The sequence below is a fragment of the Rhinolophus ferrumequinum genome, chromosome 7, assembly GCF_004115265.2.
Source record: "Rhinolophus ferrumequinum isolate MPI-CBG mRhiFer1 chromosome 7, mRhiFer1_v1.p, whole genome shotgun sequence".
Classification (NCBI taxonomy): Eukaryota; Metazoa; Chordata; class Mammalia; order Chiroptera; family Rhinolophidae; genus Rhinolophus; species Rhinolophus ferrumequinum.
In genome coordinates this window covers 67,267,486-67,292,582 of record NC_046290.1, presented here as the reverse complement: position 1 = coordinate 67,292,582, position 25,097 = coordinate 67,267,486, and the positions used below count along the sequence as shown (strand labels likewise).

Sequence of the window (25,097 nt, the reverse complement as noted above, 5' to 3'; positions counted from 1 at the left end):
CCCAAAAATAAGACCTAACATAATTAATATAAGACCTGGGTATTATATTATATTATATTATATTAAATTTTAGACCCAGGTCTTATATTACAGTAAAAATAAGAATGGGTCTTATATTAATTTTTGCTCCAAAAAACACATTAGAGCTGATTGTCTGGATAGGTCTTATTTTCGGGGAAACATGGTATGAGTGAAGTCATATGGCTCCTGACTTTTTCTGTCTGACTTATTTTGCTTAGCATGATAATCTCAAGATTCCTCCATGTTTTTACAAATGGCAATATTTCATCTTTTCTTATGGCCGAGTAATATTCCATTATGCATATTTACCACATCTTCTTTATCCAATCATCTACTGAAGGGCACTTTACTTGCCTTGGCCACCTTAATCAATGATACACCGATGTGTCTAATTAATTAATTAATTATGTGAAAAATACTTAGGAAATTATTGCAATATTGGTTCAAAGAAATGTGGCGGTGCCTAAACTGACAAAGTAGCAACAGAAATAGAGAATTCAGGAGAAAATTTCTGATAGGAATTTTCAGGGCTTTGTAATAAATCAGCTATGGAGGATAAAAGAATTACGGAGATCAAGGCGTTTTAGCCAAGCCCAAATGTGGCTTTCTACTAAAACAGAGCATGAGAAAGATCCACGTAGAATAAATATGATGTGAAGTTGCCTTGGCCTACCTGTAATATCAGAAAATAAAACATTCATTTTATCCACTCATGACATGATACTTTTCTGAATGCTTGATTCTTACCAGAATGCCTAAATCTTCCGGCCGTTATACCAACTGTTTTTCTGAGATCAAGTGTTGAATAAATCTAACATAAGTTAGAAATCATTTCTCAACCTTGGATTGTACTTTCAAAAAAAATAAAAAATAAAAAGAATAAAACATATTTATAATATAAAATGACAAATGAAAATATTTTCATTTTTAAAAAATTCTACTAAACAAGAAAATTGAATATCAAGGCGATGGTACTATGACAAGTCTGGTAGAGTAATCACTAAAAGTTAGAAAACTCAGATATTTTTCCCACAGACAACGTAATGGCCCCATTGTACGTAGTTTATTAACATCATGACTTACACAGATAAAAAATTACGGTTTCTCTGCCTTGGTTTTCTGGCATGGATGATTAAAGTATCAGCCATAATATTTCATGAATTCTGTTTCCTTCTTTTTAATACACAACATAATTTTTCAGAACATAAACCCATGCTGAATCAGTTCTTCTCTCTGTAAAACAGAGTAATACTTGCTCAGCAATCAACGATCAATGGAATAGTCCAGTTCCCCTATTATGACAAGAGTGCCTGACAGTAAATTCTAAGAATTCTTGCTTGGTTTTCTACCCTCTTGTCTTTAATATCCATCATGGATTTTTAGCAAGATATTGAACAGAGAGTTCGACAGCAGCTGTCAGAAATTTCTCTTTACACCTCCTTCAAAAAAATTTAAATGATTTTACTTTTTTAATTACAAAGGAAAGATTTAGAGGGTATGTTTAGTATTCATTCTATATGCAATTTCGAGAAACATGACATATATAACATATCAAATAACATTATTCTTGCATATATATATATATATATATATATATATATACACATATATACATATACAGAAGGTGCCAAAGATATGTATACACATTTTAAGAAAGGAAAAAATTGTATTAAAATTGTAATACTCATTATATATCGATAACAAAAGATGAATACAAGCCATGTATATACATTTTTTGGTACCCATACATACATACATATATACATATAAGTGAATATACTTATGTATATACTTATATATACATATAAGTGAATATATTTACATATATTCACTTGTAGAAAAGAAAACAACCACATGCAAGTTCTCAACTGTGATAAAGAGTGAAATGAATAGGTCATATTAACTTTGAGACTTAATTCAGTGTAACAGTAAATTTTTAACAATGTTCATGAAGTTTAGGAACTTTGCAAATATACTGCCAAGCCCCAGATAGAACACAGCAGCTAAAACTCCTACCTTCTAAATTGCTTAGTGTACACAATCATGCACTGACAACCAGAGGCTGTGAGACTATTTTTAATTGAGAAAAATATATTTGCAAATTATTATCCTTTTGATGTTTTACTTTTTCCCTTTTACTCCTCCTATTTTTCCTTTTAGCCCTTCCTCTATTGTTTTTTTTATTTTTTTTTCTTGAAAAATGGGTGATGACTTGTAAGTAGTCATACCACTCCAAATTAAGTGGGCTCCACTTAACTGATACATGCTAAGTCTGAGCTCAACTAAAAATGTGGCATCATAGTGGAAAACTCTGACTATAACTACCTTTCCTAATTTCCTCAGCTCTTGCTTATTCATTTGCTCCCAGTTAATCCTGGGAGTCTAGGGCGGAGGCCTATGGAGTCAATTTTTTGTCCTTAGCTGAAATTTTGGAATTACTCTGCACTTTTAAGCCTTACTTTTAATCCCATTGCTTTATATCAGAGAAGAGAGTTTGTATTAGGTTGGTGCAAAAGTAATTGTGGTTTTTGCAATTATTTTTGACCTTTTAAACCACAATTACTTTTTCACCAACCTAACATTTTATATTGCATTTAAAATCATTAAAGTTACTAATAGCTTTCCAATACTCTCGTACTATTTTGAGATATTTCAGTATCCTCTCATTATTTTAAGATCTGAGTTCCAATGTTAAAGAAGATTTGTCCTTTCAGCAGTACCGTTAGTTCATATGTAGTTTTTCATAACGGGCAAACACTTTTTATAAGAAATAAATCTCCAGAGGAGAAAGAAAAGAAAAATAAAATATATTTATTTCAAAATTAAACTCAATGAGTAGACTTCACTTCTTATTCTCACCTAGGATAATTTCCTTATTTTAGAGAAGAGAATGTAATCCACTAATTTTACTATAGAGTTTTGATTTGAATTCATGTGTTTTGAATTTTAATCTTATACTTTTAAATGTTACCGCCTGCCTGCCTACCTTCTTTCTTTCTTCCCTCCTTCCTTCCCTCTCTCACTCTCCTACCTACCATCTACTTTTAATTATCCTGCCTTTCTTCCATCTTCCACTGGTGGATAATCTCAGAATCTACCTTTTTTTTTTTCTTCAAATCCCTTTCCATGTCTGTTTGCTTTGGAGGTTTTTCAGAGTAGCACAGCTTTTTATATATTCCTGCCTAGGAGTGAACCTCCACATCTGGGATTGTCATCTTCTTCCATCCACATCCCCACCTTTGGCGAGGAGTGCTTACTGGAGAGTGAGGAAGGATAAAACCTCCACCTTAGCCAGCCAGATCTTCAGACCAGACATGCAAATCAATGAAATCAATGAGATGATAAAAGCCACAGCTGTATCATAGTCCAAAGCAACTGAACTTGTGACCAAGTTCTGTAAATTTGTTCCGGAACCGGGAGGAGTTGTTCCTTTTCATTCACAAGGATTAACTGGTGTGCAATGTTTAAGAGCTTAAAACCTGACTCCACTATTTATGAGCTATGTAAATTTGTACAGTTTACTGCAACTTGATTTCTTCATCAATAGGGAAGCATATGGCAGTACATGTCACATTGGGTTATTATGAGAGTTTCATATAATATTACATGCAAAGGAAATAAAGCAGTTTCTGGCATATAATAAGTGCTCAATAAAACCTAGCTAGTCTTCTTCATAATGTCTTAATAAAAGGCCTTCACTACCTTATATATGAAGTATTTCAATGTTCTTACCATAAAGCTTTATTCTCCTGCACACTTATGTTATATTCTTCTCAAGTACACTTGGCCATGTCTATGAGCTTCTAAAGTTTTCACATTGCCTATGGAGTCAGATTTGTTCTAATATTCAAGATGTTTGCAATCAACCATTGAATCAACCATTCTAGCCCCAGTTAGTTTTGGAGGTGTCCAAGTTCCAGACAAAATGGTTTATTAAATGTGTTATAAATAAATCTTTTTTTTCCCACACTGTTGGTCAGTAAGTTCTTCCTATTTGACATGCTCTTTAATTTCCTGCATGCATTTCTTTTGCCTCTCACAATAGGTTGTAAATTGAAAGAGTATGTGAAAAAGATGAGCCTAAACTAATATTTATTACCAACTCTAAGCAAACAATTCTAAGAGGATATTCAGATATTTTGTTCCTTTGTTTTTTTGTTTGTTTGTTTGTTTATTTTTTTAACAATAGCATTACAATCAGTGTTAATAGTCTCATGTACAGAAAAAGTTAGATCTCAGAGGTGAAGTAACTTACCTGAGATCACATAGACTGGAATGTGAATGGCAATGCCCAAATAGCTACTATTGAAATATGGCTAAAGGCAGAAACTAAGCTCAATACTTTTTATTCCTTAAAGTATAAGCCAAAATTGGGTATTATTAGGTGCATATTTAACATTTTATTTAAGCACAACATTCCATTCCTTGGCATACCTTCCCCTTCACCCCCTCCAAATAAATCAATAAAACTAAGTTATTAAATAATATCTGGGCAGTTGTAGCAAATGTACCCAATGACTCTATTTTGGTTTTGACTCAAGTGTAGGAATGACATAGTCTAACATGTTTCTTGGTATTCAGACCTTTGTCTTCTAGAGGGAGTTTGGTTTTTATTTTTCATTATGTGATTTCCCTAAAAAGAATATGACACTATTCTTCCTAACTTTGCCAGTAATGTAAACAAATCTGGTTTGTGAAAAACTCCCTGTTATGTTAAGTCAGTTATTTTCATGGTATGTGTCATTATTATTTATTTTTATCAAATTTAGGATTGTGTTGTTGTCTATTAGCAAACATAAAATGTGATGTGTGTATTTTTGTGTTCATCCATCATACTGAAAATGCAAAACTCTCAATAGAGAGTTTCATCTCTATTCCTTACACTTTGTTTACTACATAATGGTATACCATATATAAATCAACTGTTAATCCTATGCTTCATATTTCAAAAAGTCACATCAATTAGATAGTTAATCCTTTTACCAGCATTTTGAAAATCCTTTCCCTCAAGACATCTGATGCGTAAATATTATTTTCATATTTAATATTCTTAAAACCCTTTTTTTAATAACTGCTCAGGATTTGGGAAATGTCATGGCTGAGTGGCCTTGGATAATATGCTTAAGTTCTGGGAGTCTGAGACCAAAACCTAAAACTAAATGGTAAAGTACTCTTTCTCCTACAGGAAGGTTGTGGTGAAGGATGAACACAGACATTTTCCTCTTATTCTGAAAGAAAACACATGTGTAAATAGTGTCATTTAAAATTTGTGTCCCGGAGTCATTCTAGAGTAGCTGTGCATTTATTTTTTTTGTATGTACTATGTCCTTGGGCATGTTTCTTAACCACATTGACCTTAGTTTGTCATCTCTAAATTGGAAGTGATACTACTCCTTACCGTAAAGTATTACGAAAATTATTGGTTTCAAGTCTATTTGGGGCCTAGAACCCTCACCTCAAGAAAGTCAGAGAGATGGATAGAGTGCATATTTCTGCTTACCTTGACATTTTGAGAGGGTAACCACAAAACCTAAAACACCCAGGTATCAGAGAGTCTTTGTTCTCTTTGTTCTTCAAGCGCAAAAGCATATGAGAGCAGATAGGAACCATACGCTTTCTCTGGGGGCCGTAAAGAGGCTACACCCTTTTGATGATTGGTTAACAAATATGATTTCCATTGGTAACGATGGTTTGGGTTGAGGGATTTCAACGCTAATACAGAGAAACACACAGTGGGATTGGCCAAAGGACAAAAGGGATGCTAATCACGTGTTTGGAACTTGCCTGAACATTAACTAATGGTGAGAAAGAAGAGTGTAGTCTTGTTTTCTTCTCCCTTAATCTATGTTATATGTGTAAAGAAACAATTAACAGCCTCCTATATCACAGTACATGCTGTTTTATCTCAGTGTCGTGGATGACTGACTAGTCCTATAGCTAACACAAATGTTCAACATGCACTAGGGGATGAATAAACACATGGCTAAATGAACGAGCATTATCTTACTATCTTACTAATAATAACTGTCAAGATTATATTTTAGCCAGATGATATCATTGTAAAGTACCACAAATAATAAGACAGATGGACAAAAATTTCCGTGCATGTAGTGTAGTATTTGTACAATGAATTCTCAAGACAAATCTGTGGAGTTATTGAAAGAGGGACCTCCTACTTACTTAGACTGTTTAGCTACAACTTAAGGGAAATGCAGAGAATACTGACAAATCTAAGACCTATGTCTTCCTAGGGAATTCTGTGATCTTGAGATGTTATACATGAAATAAGCATTTATGTCCTTCAGAAAATAAATATATTAATGTTAAAATTATTTTTTTAAATTATATAGCCTTGAAATAAATGAAAGTATCTTCAATTCTTCATAAAAGGATTGTTGAAAGGCAATCATATCTGGTGTGAGATCACAGAAGAAATTATAGAGGTCTAAAGAGCGAGAGGATCTTGCTGCATTTCTGCAGATTTTTCATCAACAATGGAACATAAGCACAAATAAATTAAAAATTGGGCAGCTTAGAATAAACAAGGAGTTTGGCTAAAATATCTAACTCTGTGTATATGTTTTCAGGTTTTTAATACGTCAAAAATAGTTGGACAGTACAAATAATTTAATTTGGCTAAGAAATAGAGCTTAGGTGTATGAAATATTCTTATGCATTCAGTAGTGTTGACTCAAAAAAATAAATCCATTATTTAAAAAAATTGTCCACTCTTTAATTTTATGAGATTAAGAATAATGTATGGAACGAAGTATTACTTCATAAATGCTTGCTACATATTTTGGGGATTTTTGAATATTTAATCCCAAAGAAGATTTAAGGAAAGGAAGATTAGGAATGTGTGATTGCAAATCTATTCATAATCTTGCTCAGTCAGCAGTATTGCTACTAGTATAGCTATGAAATTCAAAAGTCTATGGAACTGCGGGACTGTAACACAGCTGGCCAGTTATTTTGGCTTTCTTAATGCTTGCCCTGATTATGCGGCATTGAGCTAATTATATGACTAAATATCTGACTCAACCACAGAGCAGTTAATTTACTGGCCACATGTGGACATGATGTGAATCTTTCCTTCCAATGAAAAATTAGACATAGTTACTCCAAGGAAAATGAACAAACCAGACTCCTGGAGCCAGCATAGATTATATTTTAGGAGGTGTCCTTCTGTCATGCTATTTTCAGTACCACTATTTCCATCCCTCCCAAAGCCTGGTTGGGCTATGCTCAGGTCATAAAAACTTTGCCATAAAGCCCATGTGGATTAATTACTCTTTGATATCTTAGTTCCCTTTAGTTAACACCATAGTCATTTAGCATTCTTTGAGCGCATCAAATATGTTAGTTTGTGTCCTATTCTCCAGAAATATTCTTACTCTTAGTTTCCTTTTGCTTCCAAGGTGGAAAGTACCTGTCTTTCATTACCCAACTTTATTGATGAGTGTCCTTTTAGCTCTTAAATGACACATGGCCAGACAATCATGTTTCAGAAACATGTTGAGTCAATCCTAAAAGAGTGGATCTTAGCACATATGGGAGGAGCTTTTAAGTATGTGATAAAAAAAAGTAATGCAAAGCATAAAGTAATTAAGTGATTTTTTCCCCACAAAAATAATTCAGTAGAATGTTATTTTTGTTCTCTTTAGCTGGGTTGGCTCAGATTATTTTTACAAGTAGAGAGAAAATGAAGTATTGATATTGTTTTTGTACAGTGGAAACCCTCTGAAAAGAATTGCTGAAGAATTGTTATAGCAGAATGATATATCTGAAGCCATCTCCCCTGACACGAACATGATAACTGTAATGTTAACAAGTGTTGTCTATTTTTTACCTAAGGAAGGAGAAGTGTGTGTAATAAAGATGTTCAAAATGCATTTTCCCCACACTATCTAAATGCATGTTATCATCAACTGGGTTAGAACTTTACACTATTTTTAAAGCTGGTGTGGAGTGCATTTTAGGACTTCAAAAATTATCCCATCTTCAATCTTCCATGAGTTCTACTATAAGACGTTCACTTTGGCTTCCATTCACATGTGGCTCTTCCCTTCTGGGGCAATCCGGTTCATAATACTCTGTGATGGAAATGAATAATATCTACTCTGAAATAGCACATGGATAGAGACAAAAAAACTACTCTCATATATATAGTAATTATATATAACTTTAAAAGAGTATTTCTAAATAATATGATATGTTAATTTTTGTTTTCTCTCAGTAGCTCATTGTAGATAATACATACTTTACTTAATTGTGTGAGCTGAAAGATATTTGTTGTGGTATTAAATGTTTTTAGAGATCTAAGAAGTAATAAGATGTATTAATTAAGAGAGATAAGGAAGGATATGCAAGCCAGTATATTTAATAGCAGAGCACACTACTTTTTAATTAAATTTAACTTGTCTGAGATTTTAATTAATGCACAAGGAAGAGAAATGTGAGAATATTTCATAATGCAGCAAACCTGCAAAATGCAGAAAGAGGAAATCAGTTTATTTTCCCTTCCCATGAAAGGTTGATATAAAAAAAGAAAAAGCAAAGAAGACGAAATGTATGTGTGTGTGTGTGTGTGTGTGTATGTGTGTGTGTACATGCATTTTCATGAAGGTGTAGATTGCATAGGTTCAAATGATTTTTTTTTCCAAATTAGCATCCTTGTTTGTTAAACTTCTAATTTTTCACTAACAACTATATTAAAATTTGCCTTTTTATCAAGTTAAAATATTGTAAAATAAAAGGCTATTTTTTAAGTATCCAAAGATTTACATGACAGAATCAAAGCAACATCATATTTTGGTTGAAGACAAAATTCAAGGTTCTTTCCAAAGCTTTCTTGTAATACAAGAATGAAATCGGGCCCAGGCACTTTGGAAGTTTCTGGAGCTTCAGTGGTGAGAACAGGAAATCCAATTCTGAGCCTCCTCCACAGAGGGCATGTGGCCTGTTAGCTGGGAAAACAAGCTTTTTGAGGATGTCCTCAAAAGGAACAGAAAGATGTTTGACCCTATGATCAGGGCTTTTCTGCATTATTGAACACCTCAAAAAGGCCTATGAAATAATTCCAGTTTTCTTACTTTTATTTCCCATTTTGGCCTCTAGAAGACAATTAAAAATATGTTTGTGGAAAATGCTATAAAGAATTATAGGTTTCCCTTAACCTCAGGATACAGAAAAGTCATCTTCACTTATATTTATAAAGTTGTTGAAATGCCCTAAGCTTGACAAGTGATGCAGACTGGAATATCAGGTCTCGTGTTTTACTTACTTATAGGTCACCATGTACTATAGATTTCCTACTGGATGACAGCAGCCAGAGTTACCATCATCAATTCACCTAGAAATTCATATTCTGTGGTTTTATGAAGATAACAGCAAAGAGTATTCTTAGACAACAGATTGAATTAATACAAATGACAATTTGAGCTCTATACTAGGAGGGTACGTCTTTATTGAAGATTATATTCCTGAACGTGTGATGACTTACTGAAAAATGTAATTTTATCAGATTATCGTTATTTTTTTCCACCTGGTTAAAAAAAAAATGCTTGTTCCTCATTCTTCTTTCCACTCACACCATCTTAAGAGTGAATGTTTCATATTTACTCTTTAATTTTTTCCCCCTTCAGGTGTAACCTTGCTCCTGTGGTAGAGTTTGCTGCTGACGTGGGGACAAAATCAGACTTTATTACCATGAACCCATCAGTTGTACAAAGAGCATTTGGAGGCTTTCGGAATGAGAGTGACAGAGAAAGATTTGTGCATAGACTTTCCATGCTGAATGACAGTGTCCTTTGGATCCCTGCTTTCATGGTCAAAGGAGGAGAGAAGCACGTGGAGTGGGTTAACGCATTAATCCTTAAGAATAAACTGAAAGTGCGAACTGCCTATCCATCACTGAGACTTATTCATGCAGTCAGAGGGTAAGTGTCTGGAAAGGACCAGTCTGTCCTTGGCACCGTGGAACATATAACGAAACATTTTGCCCAGACAGGAAGGAGCCTTGGTAAAAAAACCCCAATGGATTTATATTTCCAGTATTTTATAATGGCTACTCTAGTCACCAACTTGAATTTTGTTTATGTGCCATAGTATTTTAGCTCATACTCTTTCTTGAAAAAGCAAATATTTGAACTTGACACTTACTTATGTCAGTCATGAACAAGCTACTGATTTTGATATTTTTCTGTGTTAAAGAGTAATAAGAATTTATAGTAAAATTGATGAATTTGGGGTAAGAGAACTACCAAGAGAAGTCCTAAAAGGCTAGTGGGCAATATTGTAGACACATAAATGTTAAATGTATTTATGGAGCAATTAAGACCCATCTGTAGTGAAGAGGCTTACTAGTGATAAAGAAGGCGGGCTGAGTTAATATTCCTTAATGCATCCCCTAAAAGTTACAGATGCTATTTTTATAAATTAAGTCAACATTTCCTTCTTATTAACTCAAGCTCAGAAGAAAAATCCAAGAAATAGACTCTTGTTTAAAAATGGTAATGACCAAAAAGCCAAATTCAGTCATATATATGTGTGTAAAATATATAACACAAAGATACGTGATAATGTGCTATTTATTGAATATCTCCTGAGTGTCAGATGCTGTAGACACAAAAACAAAGAAGAGGCGGTCACTGCTTTAAAGGAATGCATAGGCTTTACGGTGGAAACAGAGTCAAGTACAACCAGCTAGAGCATAAACAGATGGTAAAGGGGTATATTGTGAAGAGTAGAATGTGTCACTCGGGTTGGCAAAGAAGTCTTAAAAGTCTAGTATTTGAACTAGATCTTAAAAACAGAATAAGGATTGTTGGGGGTGGGGGGGGTGGAGATTGAGAGAGTGAGAGAGAGAGAGAGAGAGAGAGAGAGAGAGAGAGAGAGGGAGAGAGAGAGGACAAGACAAGAAGAACATGGTATTGCATCATTAGAGCAAACTGAAGCGGGAAATCAGTTAGTACACAGTAGTTAACTTGTGGAGTAATGGAGTCCATTGTGGGGCATTGTAATACAAAGTTAGGAAAAGCACTTGCGGCCTGGTTGGGAAGAGAATCTATGTTAGCCTTCATTAAGCACAGTGAGCTGTGTGAATTTAGGAGAGTAAATCTTCTAATTGCAGACTGCACTGGCTAGGAGAGGTGTTGAGAATGAAGGTCAATTCAGCTTTTTGACTAATTTACTCCTAAGATGATAAATATGTAGGGCGGAATTAGTGGACATGGAAAGGAAGGGCAAGTTCAGGGGATCAATTAAAAACAGTGGCTTAAAGTCCTAAAAGAAAAATGTTTCCAAGCCCAGAGTTAAAAATAGTTTGCTTCCTATAATTGAGACTGGGCTAAAGGGTTTTCATTTTGTTTTGTATTGAGATACTTTCCTTTAAGCATTTATAGTTTTCTTGTTTAAACCTCCATACAGTTTCTTGGATTGTGTTATTCTGCACACCATTTAATTACATTCTTATAATCATATCATAGTTATTCACCATTCATTCTCTTAATGTTTTTGACACAGAGTTGCAACAAAGTAAGATACTATACCTGCATTTGGAAGATAAGTATTTTTTTAGTTAAGAAGATTCCTGGTAATAACAATTGGACTGAGAAAAATAATGTGTTTTTAATAGAGGGTACCTTTGTAATGTGTTGTGCTAAGAACACATCCTACTTTTTGAGATGCCATTGTTGAGTATTATTTGATTCAGAGAAAAGCTTAATGATATCACTCTGTCCTATATTACAAACACACGCTCTCTGACATGTGCATACAAAAACCCACATACACTCCAGTGATAACTTATTAAGATTCAAAAACAAATATTTTGAAATACTTTTGAGTATGTGAGACTAACTAGAAAATGTATTACTCTGAATTAGTACTTTTTTAATAGACTGGTTTTAGAGCAGGTTTAGTTTCACAGCAAAATCTAGAGGAATGTACGGAGATTTCCCATATACTCTCTGCCCCCCACACAAGCATACCTTCCCCCGTTATCAACATCCCACACTAGAATTATACATTTGCTACATTGGATGAATCTCCAGTGATAGATTATTATCACCTAGTCCATAGTTTATACCACAGTTCATTCCTAGTTTGTCCAGTCTATGTGGGCTTTGACAGATGTGTAATGACATGTATCCACCATTATTGTATCATGCAGAGTAGTTTCACTGCCCTAAAACTCCTCTGTGCTCAGCCTATTCATCCGCCGCTCCCCACTAACCCATAGCAAGCACTGGTCTTTCTTACTGTCTCCATAGTTTTGCCTTTCCCTGAAGTCATATAGTTGGAATTATACAGTGTGCAACCCTTTTATATTGGCTTTTTTTACTTAGAAATATGCTTTAAAGGCTCCTTTATATCTTTTCATGGCTCGATAGCTCATTTCTTTTTAGTGCTGAGTAATATCCCATTGTCTGAAAAAAAAAACACAGCTTGTTTATCCATTCACCTATTGATTTCAAGTTTTTGCAATTATGAATAAAGCTGTTGTAAATATCGGTGTAGGTTTTTGGGTAGACATAGTTTTCAACTCATTTGGGTAAATGCCAAGGAGTACGATTGCTGGGTCTTATGATAATAGTATGCTTAGTTTTGTAAGAAATTTACAAACTGTCTTCCAAAGTGGCTGTACCATTTTATATCCCTACCCGTAATGAATGTGAATTTCTGTAGCTTCACATCCTCATCAGTATTTTGTGTTTTCAGCGTTCTGGGTTTTGACCATTCTAATAGGTATGTAGTGATATTTTAGTTATTTTAATTTGCGTTTCTCTGATGACATATTATGTGGAGGGTCTTTTGATGTGCTTATTTGCCATCTGTATCTTTTCTTTAGTGAGATGCTTTTTAAGATGTTTGGCCTGGTTTTAGTCAGGTTGTTAGTTTTCTTATTGTTGACTTTTAAGAGTATTTTATTGCACATTTTGGATAACTGTTCTTTATCAGTCGTATATTTTGCAAATACATTTTTCCAAGTCTGTGGCTTGTCTTCTCATTTTCTTGACATTGTTTTTTGCAGAACATATTTTTTTTTATTTTTAATAAAGTCCAAATTATCAATTATTTCTTTCATGGATTGTACCTTTATGTACCATTTCAACCCAAAGTTGTGCAGATTTTTCTTCTATGTTGTCTTCTAAGAGTTTTATAGTTTTGCATTTTACATTTACATCTGTGGTCTATTTTGAGTTAGTTTTTTGTGAAGGGTATAAGATCTCTGTAGATTCATTTTTTTTTGCATGTAAATGTCTAGAAGTTCCAGCACCAATTATTGAAAAGACTATCTTTCCTCCATTGTATTACTTTTGTGTCTTTCTCAAACATTAGTTGATTATATTTATGTGGCTCTATTTCTGGGCTCTGCATATGTTCTGTTGATCTATTTATCTATTCTTCACCAACACCATACAGCCGTGATTACTGTAACTTTATAGTAATTCTTTAAATTGGATAGTTCCAGTCTGCTGACTTTGTTCTCCATCAATATCGTGTTTACTATTCTGGGTCTTTTGCCTTTTCATGTAATCTTTGGAACTAGTATTTTTGTTACCTACTTTTGATTCTGGTTTATATTTCTCTATTCATTACCAATAGCAAGACACACAATAAGAGGTATTGTTCAAACAGGGCATTTCCAATTAATTAGAATCCAGATAGAACTATGTGTTATTAACAACAATGAATTCATATAGGCTTTTTACAGATACATTAAACATAGAAAGTACACAGCCTTTTATAATTAGTACATCAGTACTCTCCCTTCACGTTTTGTCTTACCCACTTTTCTTCCGTAAGCATTATAAAAACAAGCTACTTCACTAATTCCTAAACATTTTATTTTAAAGAGCAACAAGACCAAACTTCTGATCACTGGTGACGTTAATGGTATGCTTTCTTTGGATTGCTACGCTTTAGGTGTTTTTGACAAGACTTATTTTAAATTCTCTAGAATGAACTTACCTTGATACTTTCCTGCTCATGTATCTGTATATACCCCCTCAAATGTCAAGTGATTGACTTCTAAACCATGGCCCAGAATATGAAATGTGGTTGCAGAGATGCCTTTAACCTTTGAAATACTTTGGAAATGTGTACACAGGGTATATGTGAAAGGTAATGTCATTTACGGAATTAATGACATTAATGCACGAGTACATGGAATGTAGCATTTCTACACAAGCCCCTATAACTTGAAATAGGGAAGTGAGAATGCTGGTGAAAGAAGGTCACATGATATGAAAACAAGAGCAAAGTTCCCAAAGATCTATTCTTTAAGTATCTGTTTGACATCTCTCTGAAACCCTGTGGTTAATACAATTCAGAAAAATAGTTTAGAGAGTTTCATTTCCTCTCTTGATTACTGGAGTTTTTTATCTCTCATGAAAGTTTTAGAGCCCCCAGAATATACATTTTAGGGTGCACGTAATTATAATGTTAAAATGTGAAGGCCTGTCCAAGCACGGCAATTACAAGTAGAAAGTTTAAGTGATGTGGAAAGTGAAAGGGTCTTGAAAACAATGAGAATCATTTAGGTACTTTTCATGTTGTCAGATTTCATTATGTAAACTTTTTTCTCTGAAAATTATGATGGCTTTGTAACTTCAAACATCCGTGTATTTGTAGATTTGTTTTTTTAAGGCTCTAAAAATATAACTATCTATCACAAAACTCAAAGATATTCTTAAATTGTTTTAATGTATGGTCATTCTTCCCAAACCATATTAAGTGAAACAGGAGGAAAAAACTAGAGCTGTATTCTAAAACAATCTTACAAAGTAATGAAAGGATGATCTAATAGGGACAAATAAAAGCTATAATTACAAATTAAAGAGAATACATAAATGTATTAAACTGGTTTGGGATTGCACGCTTTTCATTGGCATTCTTCAGAAGCCCACATGTCTTAATATATTTATTATTATTTTGTAATTTTTCTTGTGACGAATGGAACAATTTTCATAAGACTTTAAGACTGAAGAGGGGATTTTGGAACTATAAAATCACTTGCTGAAACTTTTAAAATGTGGCTACAAAAATATAAAAAGCAAGGTTTTTCTCTTTGTACATTGATATCAATGTACAACAATGTACAACATAAAAACTCTTGACATAAAAATTAAACCCAATGACATAATTTAATATACAATTTTAAATTATTATATATAACATATAAAATATATTTTTATGAAATTTTTAGTTTTAGGCAAAATATCCTATTTTTATAATTACTATAATATGATTTATAATAGCTAAGTGCTGGTTTTTTGAGTGGGATAGTTAAATTTTGTTTTCTTATCTTTTAACATGGTGAAAAAAAATGGAGTGTAAAAAGTAGATCCTCAGTTTCATTACGAACTACCATAAATAATTTCTTAAGAATTCTCCCAGGAGGGAGAAGGAGAGAGAGAGAGAGAGAGAGAGAGGGAGAGAGATATTTTAACATTGTTTTATATAACTAAACATATATAAATTATTAGTTCTAGATTAGAATCATATGAAGTATTGTGTGCTTTTTTTTTGAAATTTGTGCATTAGGGAGTTTGCTCTTATAGTTCTCATCTCCATTCTTCTATTTCTTAGTGTAATACTCTTAGCTCTTCAGATATTTATATTTAAGAGCTAAATTGATTTAAACTTTATATATTTTTATAATCAGTTCTGGATAAAATATTCAAACATTTATATTTGAATCCTTTGCCTGCTGGCAATTATTATGAACTACTATTAAAACATTTAAATTAAAAATAAAATAAGTCAATTATTTTATAATTTATGTGATCCATTAGTTTTATATTTTAATTCTACTGTAACAAAATTATGTATTTTTCCTCTTTGGTCACCACATTCTAATTATTAATTTGTTTTAATATCAATATTCATATTACAGTGACTATTATAAGCTGATGCTTTATATTAATCAAGATAAACACTTGAGTTAAAGATTCACTGGTGATTATTAAGATTGAAAAAAATACATATGTTCTGTGATGTCACTTTCATAATTAATAATTATGAAGTTATTCAACAATTTTATAAATAAACATTTTCACCAAAATGTTTTTTTAGGAAAAGATAAATTCAGTTCATATAGATTTTTAAAATATTTATGTGAGTTCTACTTTAGACTTTTGTTCCTTATCTTTTAGTGGAGAATACATATGCTACCCTTATATTTGACAAATCTTCCAGATGTTTTTATTTGAAGGATAATTTAACAACTGCAAAAAATGTGCAAGTTTGAGATAAATTGACCATATGAATGCTTTAAATTTGTTTGGAATTTAAAAATTTTACTTGAAATGCTTGATATACCCCTCATAACCTAGAGCAGTGTTTCTCAAATTAGAGTTCACAGATGTATTTTGCAGGGTCTGAGAAAATGTTCCTATTCTTTTTAGAACATGCTTTTACATTGATCCAAATTGAGAACATTTGCTTAGAGAATTTTCAATAATTATTTAGGAGTTAGATTTCTAAGGAAGGTCAACAAAATTCTGACTATAGACAAGACTATATCCTTGAATCTCAGATTTGTATCCTTTAAAATGTGGGTATTGACATAAGTAATTGTTTAGATTCCTTTGGGCTTCAAGTTTTACTGGTTTTCTACTGTAACTGTTCTTACTGAAGAGAATATTGAAACCACCGCAATAAACAGTTGTACTTAATTTTCATAAACATCCTCAAGAATGTCTTTTCTGTCACCTAAAGGAAGTTCATGTAACTTTTGATCATCATGATAGTGGAGGTGGCTTCCTAAAATATTACTGCTTTAAAGTCATTTCTCTTGGAATTTAAATATTCTTCATGTTCTTCAAGACTATAATTTAACTAACCCACCCTCACCTAAATGTTTCCTATTGATAATAAAATACACAAACACACTCACACACACATCCATACACATTTGTGTGTGTGTGTGTGTGTGTGTGTGTGTATGAATATAAATAGATACAGAACATAAAGGTATGTTTGTTATGGGGTCATTTGGTCTATTGAATTTATTCTTAGATTTCTGCAATTATTAAACTTTTTAAAAAGCACAGCTTTGTTTATAAATGCAAATTATGGACAATTAAATCTGGAGTGGTATATGTTGCATATATGAAAAATAAAAGTAGTATACATATATACACATATAGAATACATACAACATATATTATATATACATGCAACATATACTATATTTAATCTACTATTAATATTTTATATGCAATCACAAAATATATAATATAATGCACTGTTATAAATAATTGTATAATATAATGTATTAATAGTATACATATAATATATATATTGATCAGAGGATCACAGCCTCAGGCTACGACTTCCAAATAATGGCTTTAGATATTTGAAATGCCAAATCAAGTTACTGTAATATATTAGAAAGAATAAGACAAAGGATTGGGGCTTGTCAACTAGAATTTTCATCTAGGAAACAAGTTATTGATAGAGTCTGTTGCATGTTTCAAAGGCCCATGTGCTGGCACACCCTGAATTCTTTTGCCAAGAGATCAAAGAAATAGCCATCTCTCCTCCTTTTTTTCTTTTCTTGATAGTCTTACCCCAAAATCACTTGACTATTTGAGTGAGCAAGTTAGCATATTGTATCAGAATAAGGATGTTGACTATTATTTATTTTAAAAATCCTTTAACAATTTCTTTTGGTTCTGTGGTTACATCAACAGCAAGAATAGGAAAGCACATTGGCCAGGGGCCGACGAGAAGCTGTTTCTTAATGATTCCAGTTGGAGCTGGAAACTTGGGATTGACTTTTCAGAAATAAGACATTTATATTTTCACATTCCATGGATGAAATAAGTCAAGAAGAATATTCACAAAGACAAGAGAAGAATCAAAATTATGTAGTCCTAGTAAAAACCAATATTCAGTGGTAAGAGAGGTAACCACATAGCAGCTGTCTGAGTCCGCTACCTCTGCCAGCTTGCCCTCATCAACGCGCATGGCAAACAGCCAGGGTACTTCTCTGTTCCTCATTGATATGCTGAATGACATTCCTTTTTATGTATTGATAAGTGAGTTTTCTCTGCCTTCAAATTAGGGACTTTTGGTTCAATGTTGTTTTCTGAAGACTACATTTAAATACAATATATGTTTGTTGACATAGGTGGGAAACAGTGTTCAATAGTTTAAGAAGCGATCAAATCACATTATATAATCACATTATATAAATTGTAAGTTCTTACAGATCAGTGTTGTCACAATCATTTCCTCTATTTGGTATTATACTGGGGCTGTCACTTCAGGGGCCTAAGTGAAAGCAAAATCCTAAAGTAGTTTTTTCATTTCTTAAGAAAGGGTATTTTTCATCATATCTTAAGAACCTTAGCCTCCTAATACACCATTGTTACTACTTGTTGACAAATTAGGATCTTGCCTGTATGGTAGAATTTTTTTGTATGTGCCATGAAGTATTCCTTCTCCCTCAAAAGACCTTACTGCTATATAATTGGAACAGATTTTGATCTCAATAAGAAATAACCACCTAAAATTCAAATATTCAGGAGAAAGATAGTAAATAACTTACATAAACAGTAAAGTATACATAACTGATAAGTAATGCTTAGTGGCAAATACCTTTTGGGAATTAAAGGAAAGAAATCATAAAGTCCTGATAAATAGACTTTGGGGATTAGGAAGTAAGTGGAAACGATGTGGGAACAGCAGTACTGCTGATTTCTATGTTCATGTTGCTCTTACTCTGCATCTTCATCATAAAGTTAGGTGCCGTGGTTAAATTCAGCACCAAAAAGACCCGGTGACAGATCACTGCTCTGTATTTGGTAAACGTCTGCCGCTTTCTTGTTTTAATGTAAGTTTCCAACACCGACCTCGTTACCTCAGATAAATGGTATTATTTAGCTATCTTCCTTGATTAAATTTTCCAGAAGAGAATATCAGGCCAATAGTAGCATATTAAGAACTCATTTACAATCATTTAATTTTGTCCTGTTCCACTTTTATCCTCCAAACCATCATCTAAGGACCATGTTAGGGGTCAAACGTAATGTGTTGTAGGGAAAGATTGGGCTGGAAGTTGCTATCTGATTATTAATTTCTTACCAAGAATAAGTTGGTTTTGTTTTAGGCAATACACATTTTAATTGTCAACACAAAATTGTTTTCATAATGAAAGTATGGTCCATAGTGCCTGACCCCACTCTCTAATTCTTCATTTATAGCACACTATTGAAGAAACATTGCTTTATGATGTCTCTCTAGAGATGGTAAAATTAGTGACAGAATCCATTTCTCCTTCTGTTAAAAACTAAAGTGACAGTTTAATATAGTAATTAGGAAATCTTAGGCACTTAGCTTGTACAGCTTCTATTGAATGAATGATATGGACTGAGTTTCCTTGGCTTGTATAACAATTTCAGAGAAGTTTGCCAAAATTAATTAAGCTGTAGCATCAAGGAACTGAGTTCAGAGTTTCAGCTCCTTGTTTCAGATATCCAATGATACTTATACCAGTTACAAACTTAAATGTAATTAAATATCTAAAACAAACATGTAACATCTAGATATTCTTACATAATCTAAAATACAAGGTAATTATATTACATTATTAATATTTTTGATAATTTAGTCTAATAAGAACTAAATTCTTGTTTTTTCTTTGCTCCAGTGGATCTTAAAGTAAAAGTTTCGCTCACAGCTAAAGTTATGATTTTGCATTTCATTCCATTGATGGTCTTACTCCTCTCAATAGAATTCTATAAACTTTCTGCAGAAATTATTTCATAGCCATATATAAAAGTTTCACGAGATGGCAAGCTGATATTACATTAAAATATCTATTTCTCAGCAGTGTTTGAGAAAATTGTATAGTCATCATTGATGATTGACAGCACCTATTTTAAAGTAATAAAAATTGAAGAAGCTGTGTTTGGATGGGATGTAAGCACTTTACTAAAACTTTCATTTTTGTTTTTGCTTTTAAATAGTCATTATTATTAAAAAAAAAAGAAAGAAAGAAAAAGAAGAAGAAAAGAACTTGATACTTTGTAAAATTTATATCTGTTACAGCCAAATAATCCACCTGCAGTTCTCCATTAATAGTCACCACCAGGAAGAATCAGTGCTGCTAAAAGCACATTTTGTAGTTTATTCAGCTGGCAAATATTTTCTCTTTTCCCCCCAACCCTAAAACAGATGCCTGCAACAGAATTGCTGTTAGTTTCAAAATTCGTAAGCTCATTATTTTATGGGAAATAATTAACACAGAATATGTTTCATACAAATATGTCAATAAAGCACAAAGCATGGCATTCCTATCAGGCTGGATAGAAAATGAAATACAGAATTTTTCATTAAAAAGTGTTTATATTGATGCAGTAAAATACTTCATATCACCTAATTGCACATTTGAGAAATGTAAATACATGCATTTCTGAGTATTCATTCCTTTAACAACATTTTTAGAGTGTGTCCTGTGCCAGCAGTTGGGCTAGGTCTGAAGCTGCAAAGAAGATAACAAAAGTTGGAGCTTCCTCAAGTGATGGAATCCCCACCGTCCTAGTCCAGAGGTTGATACAAGGAAGGGAGGAGTTAATCTGAGAAGGCTAGCCCAAGGGATTTGACAAATGCTTGGAATCCTTCCAGCAGGACATGTAAGCAGGGTCAGTGAACAGAGATACACAGAAGAGTTTCCAAGCAGGAATAAAGGTCAGCTAACAGTATAGATCAAGAATTTACAGTAGTGCCTAGTCACAAGTTATATCATAGCTATAGACTGCGTAACAGTCTTCTTTTCAGAGAACTAAATATAATGACTCAAAAACTTTATTGCTTGATTTAAAAAAAAAGAGAAAAGAATATTAATCAGAGTCCCAATTTGTACAAAAGAGCTTCAGGATCCAATGACTGTATAATACTAAAATTTATTTTAGAAAGGGATGGAAGGTAATAAAAGGAAGCAGTTAAATATCTACTGAAATGAGTTACCTGTTTAGAAATGATACAAGGTGATAGAACGAAATTATGTTGAAACAGATTTATGAAACTCTCTCCTTTCTCCACTGTGACATATGTGATAAGATTGATATTCCCCTTATTCTGTTTTTGTCATTGAACTTGGTGTGCACGGGAACTAGCACTTGGCTTGCTCCCTGCCTGTGAGACACTGAATATGCCAGTGAGTAGGCATACTGTGACTGCCCGTAGATTAACAGGAGGGCGGGGCCTTACTGGAGAATAGAACAGGAAGAAGCAGTTAGAAAAGAAACAGGTGACTCACTAGGCAAACTATCTGCATTTTTTAAATTTTACTATTATTATTATTACATCTATGTAAAAGTTTTTCAGAGATTGGTTTTCTTATATCCTTAAATAACCCGGGGAAAGGAATGTTACAACAGCAAACATAGGCTGATTGGAAAAGAGACTCAAATTCAGACTGAATTATTCCAGTGGGACACTGCCCCTACTGGCCAGGGGGTGGTGGAGGCCTGTGGTTTCCTCTCGGGTCATTAGTGTGTTAAGAAATGACTGCATTGCATAAGCATTGTGACTCACGATAAAATGAATTGTTTGGGGAAACTGGCATCCCCCCGTCAATCTTCTGGTTTGATTAGGGACTTTCTAACCAAGCTGATGGTTGATGATCATATCAGGGGACATTTTAATAGCTTGTTTATTTCATTATAGTAATGCACTGAAAATAGATTTTGTAGTTTCTCTGAAAATCCCCTATCTTTCACCTTAAAGGACGCTCGAATGTATTATATATGTTCATCAAGTCACTGCATCCTCTGCTTTGAATTTCTTTAAAAATAACACTATAAACCTCCTTGAAACAAGTAAAACACATTAGAAAGTATTGAAAAAGGTGTGAGGAAATTCATAACTGATTAGAAAAACCTAGACGCATTTGAAAAGCATGGAAAATTCTCATTTTGTGCATCAAACAGTTTTTCAGTTTCTCACTGGTAAAATCATATACGAGTATAACATAAAACTTTAGGATCAGGAATAGTTAAAAAAGATTTTAGGTGTAATAAAAATATTAAAATGATGTCATTATTATAAATGTGTTTATATATTATGCATAGCTAACTAATATATATCAAAGAGATTTTGGTGATCCTTAGATGAATCTAGTTAAACCCCTTGTTTTACAGAACAGGCTGTTGAGGTCCAGGGTCTCGTCCAAAACAAGCTAGTCAGTGGCAGAGCCGCAATTGCTGATCCCAGGAGCAGCTGCCTTTCCACCAGTATCTATAGAAGAATGTAACTTTAAACTAGTATGACGATATTTGTGCACTTTTATCACTCCTTTATAATATTTGTTTTTCAATATAATAAAATCCATTAGTTTATATAGCTTTATACTCTTTGCCAAGATTATATTCAGAAAGCGAATTCGTTCCTCTTTATATATCACAGATCTTGAGCTGTTTCTGGCTTGTGTTTCCTGGCCAGAGATAAAAAAGATTATTTTTCATAGACAACAAGAGGAAACAACTAAATAAACTGTATATAGAACTAAGGATTTATACCTCAAACTTCAGACACAAGTTTTTAAGTAATTCTAAAACAGAATTCCAATGTTCTTTTTTTTTCCAACTCTAAAAGAGATAACACAAATCCAATAGCTGTATTCTATAGCATTTTATTAAATTTGAGTTAATTTATCTACGCAGGCTTACAGCTGACCTCTGCAGAGCAAAATCAGGATCTCTTCTAGAAAATTTATGATGTGTCATATTTTTTGTAAAGCTCAAACCACCTAAATTTGAAATATTTTATTTTAAATGAAATTTGAAACACAATAAGAACTTTAAAGTATGTATTTAGCCAGAAAATAAGTGCAATTTTATCATTACTAAATATCAATTTTTATACATTCTAAGTTGATGAAAGGTTGTTGAAATTAAAAAAAAAAAATCTGTTTTTACAGCAAGCTTTGTCAGCCGGGTTTAAATAATTTTGCTCAGAAGTTTAATGTGGGTGACACAGTATTATAATCAGAATGTCACTGTTTCACAATTTGCTGAAATTACCCAGTGGCTATTTTGTTTTCTATTGTACACATTTGTTGTTCTGTACAAAACAAATATTCATGACGATATACTTGAGAAAAGTACCAGAGAATATATCCTAAGTAATTATAAAATTGCTAACTTACACTTCCATCTCTGGACTCGTCTTGAAGCCTTTATTTTTAATTTGGATTAAACTACTAATTTCATTCCTATAGATAAATAAGCAAATGACTTGTAGTACTATGACTTTTAATTGAATGTTTAACAGATTTTTGTTTTGTTTTGTTAGTTTTGTCTTATTTTTCTTTTTTCTCTAGTGTTCCCTGTAGTGTTCCAAACAGCATCATTACTAATGTTTGGACTGGAATGAGAAAAATACAATTTAAATATTATTTATGGTCAAGACAGATTTTAAAAATATGTTGTTTTAAGTCTATTTGGCATTTACCAGTTAGAAGTATAAGTAATATCATGTTGGTCTTCTTCATTAAAATCCCTGATTTCTTTCATTTCTCTTGTAGAAACACCATATTGCTATTTCTGTTCCTCTTCCTGATGAGAGAATAGGGGTAGCAAACTTATGAGTAACAATTTGATGCCTGTCTACTGACCTGTTTACCAACCCATATATGTAAAAATGAAATTTGTTGCCAACATTTTAGAACCATGAGCTTTTAAATAAAATTTGAATTATTGTTGATTCTGTTAAAAAATCAGAATATCTGGCAATACTGGACCTTTCTTTCTTGTTGATAACTATGAGCCACAGCTGAGTTGTTCTGTCTTCTGTAGTGTAGGCATTGTTATCCAGTTCTTCACAATTGACATACCCTTTGTCTCTTCCATCCTGACAGTCAGCCTGATTCACACATCCTGTTTTTCTGTTTTATCTAGCTTTTAGCCATTAGTTTCAGTTTACTACCTTTGGTGAGCAGAATGAGGTCTAAACACATATGGTAATTGATTCAGACAGTCTTAGAACTGGAGAAGACTTTGCATATTGTTTCATCAAAAAACTCATTAAAAATAATGACATTAAGCCATATTTAGGCAGGTTAAATGACTTAATAAGACTTTATACACAGTAGCCTGCTCTCAAACATGCATCTTTTGACACCAAATGCCATGCTCTTTTCACTAGTTTGAAAAGCTGATGGTGGAAATATTTGCAGAAAATTACTCAGCATTTCAGCAATGGAGGTTTTTTTTTTTCAGGCAGCATGTGCTAATAAATGTTTAACAATCAACAATCTAGGAAGACAAACAAATCTGGATTATAGCATTTGCTGACTTCCGTAGTGTAAATACTCCCACCATTGCCAATTTTAAGAGCTACTGATGAAATGTCAACCAGCTTATAAAATTCAAGAAAATTTAACAATAGCTCTTGTGAATCAATAAGAGCCAGCTTCAGTCCACCAGAATAATTTTGTATTTCACAGAGAAAGTCAAACCATTAACATGCAAGTTTATTAAATAAAATCCTTTCTATCACACTGGCAACTCTGAAAAATGTCTACTCATTTATTAGGATATTTTCTTTTTATTATATCTCTTATTATAGTTTACATTGGCTAATGCAAATGCAGTGACTACCATGATATATGTAAAAGTAAAATCAGTAACTTTTACATAATTCTTCTCTTTAGTTTATTATACTAACCAAATATAAGCATGTATAATGGATATTTTATATAATAATCCCTAAAGTGGTATCTCTGAATGTTACTGAGTGAAGAGAAAGTACTCAAATTCCTTACCCTGCTTTTGATTTTGGCCTGGCTAAATGCTTGTGAATGACATTCAAATTTTATGATGTTTGTTAGAAATGAATAGTTCGCTAAACCTATTATTATTTACCTATATGCTCATCTTTTTAAATAAAATGTAAGAACTCCTTATCTTCTCAATAATGGTTTTTATATGGCAAAAATCTTATATTACAATTTCTCTATTATAAATCTTTGACAGCATTTTGACATGAATTAAAATTTTCCATTTTATTCTAGAAACTTGGTAGTTTTGACACTAACTCTCACAGGTATGAAGCATGTT

General features: G+C 32.8%; 1 protein-coding gene across 1 annotated transcript in view; it reads left to right on the top strand.

The window, feature by feature from the left end:
* ST8SIA4 (ST8 alpha-N-acetyl-neuraminide alpha-2,8-sialyltransferase 4) overlaps window positions 1-25,097 on the top strand; it is an 84,384-nt gene that overhangs the window by 29,075 nt on the left and 30,212 nt on the right. Inside the window, 1 exon segment of the mRNA XM_033111159.1 lies at window positions 9,666-9,959. Coding sequence (XP_032967050.1) covers window positions 9,666-9,959 — 294 coding nt within the window.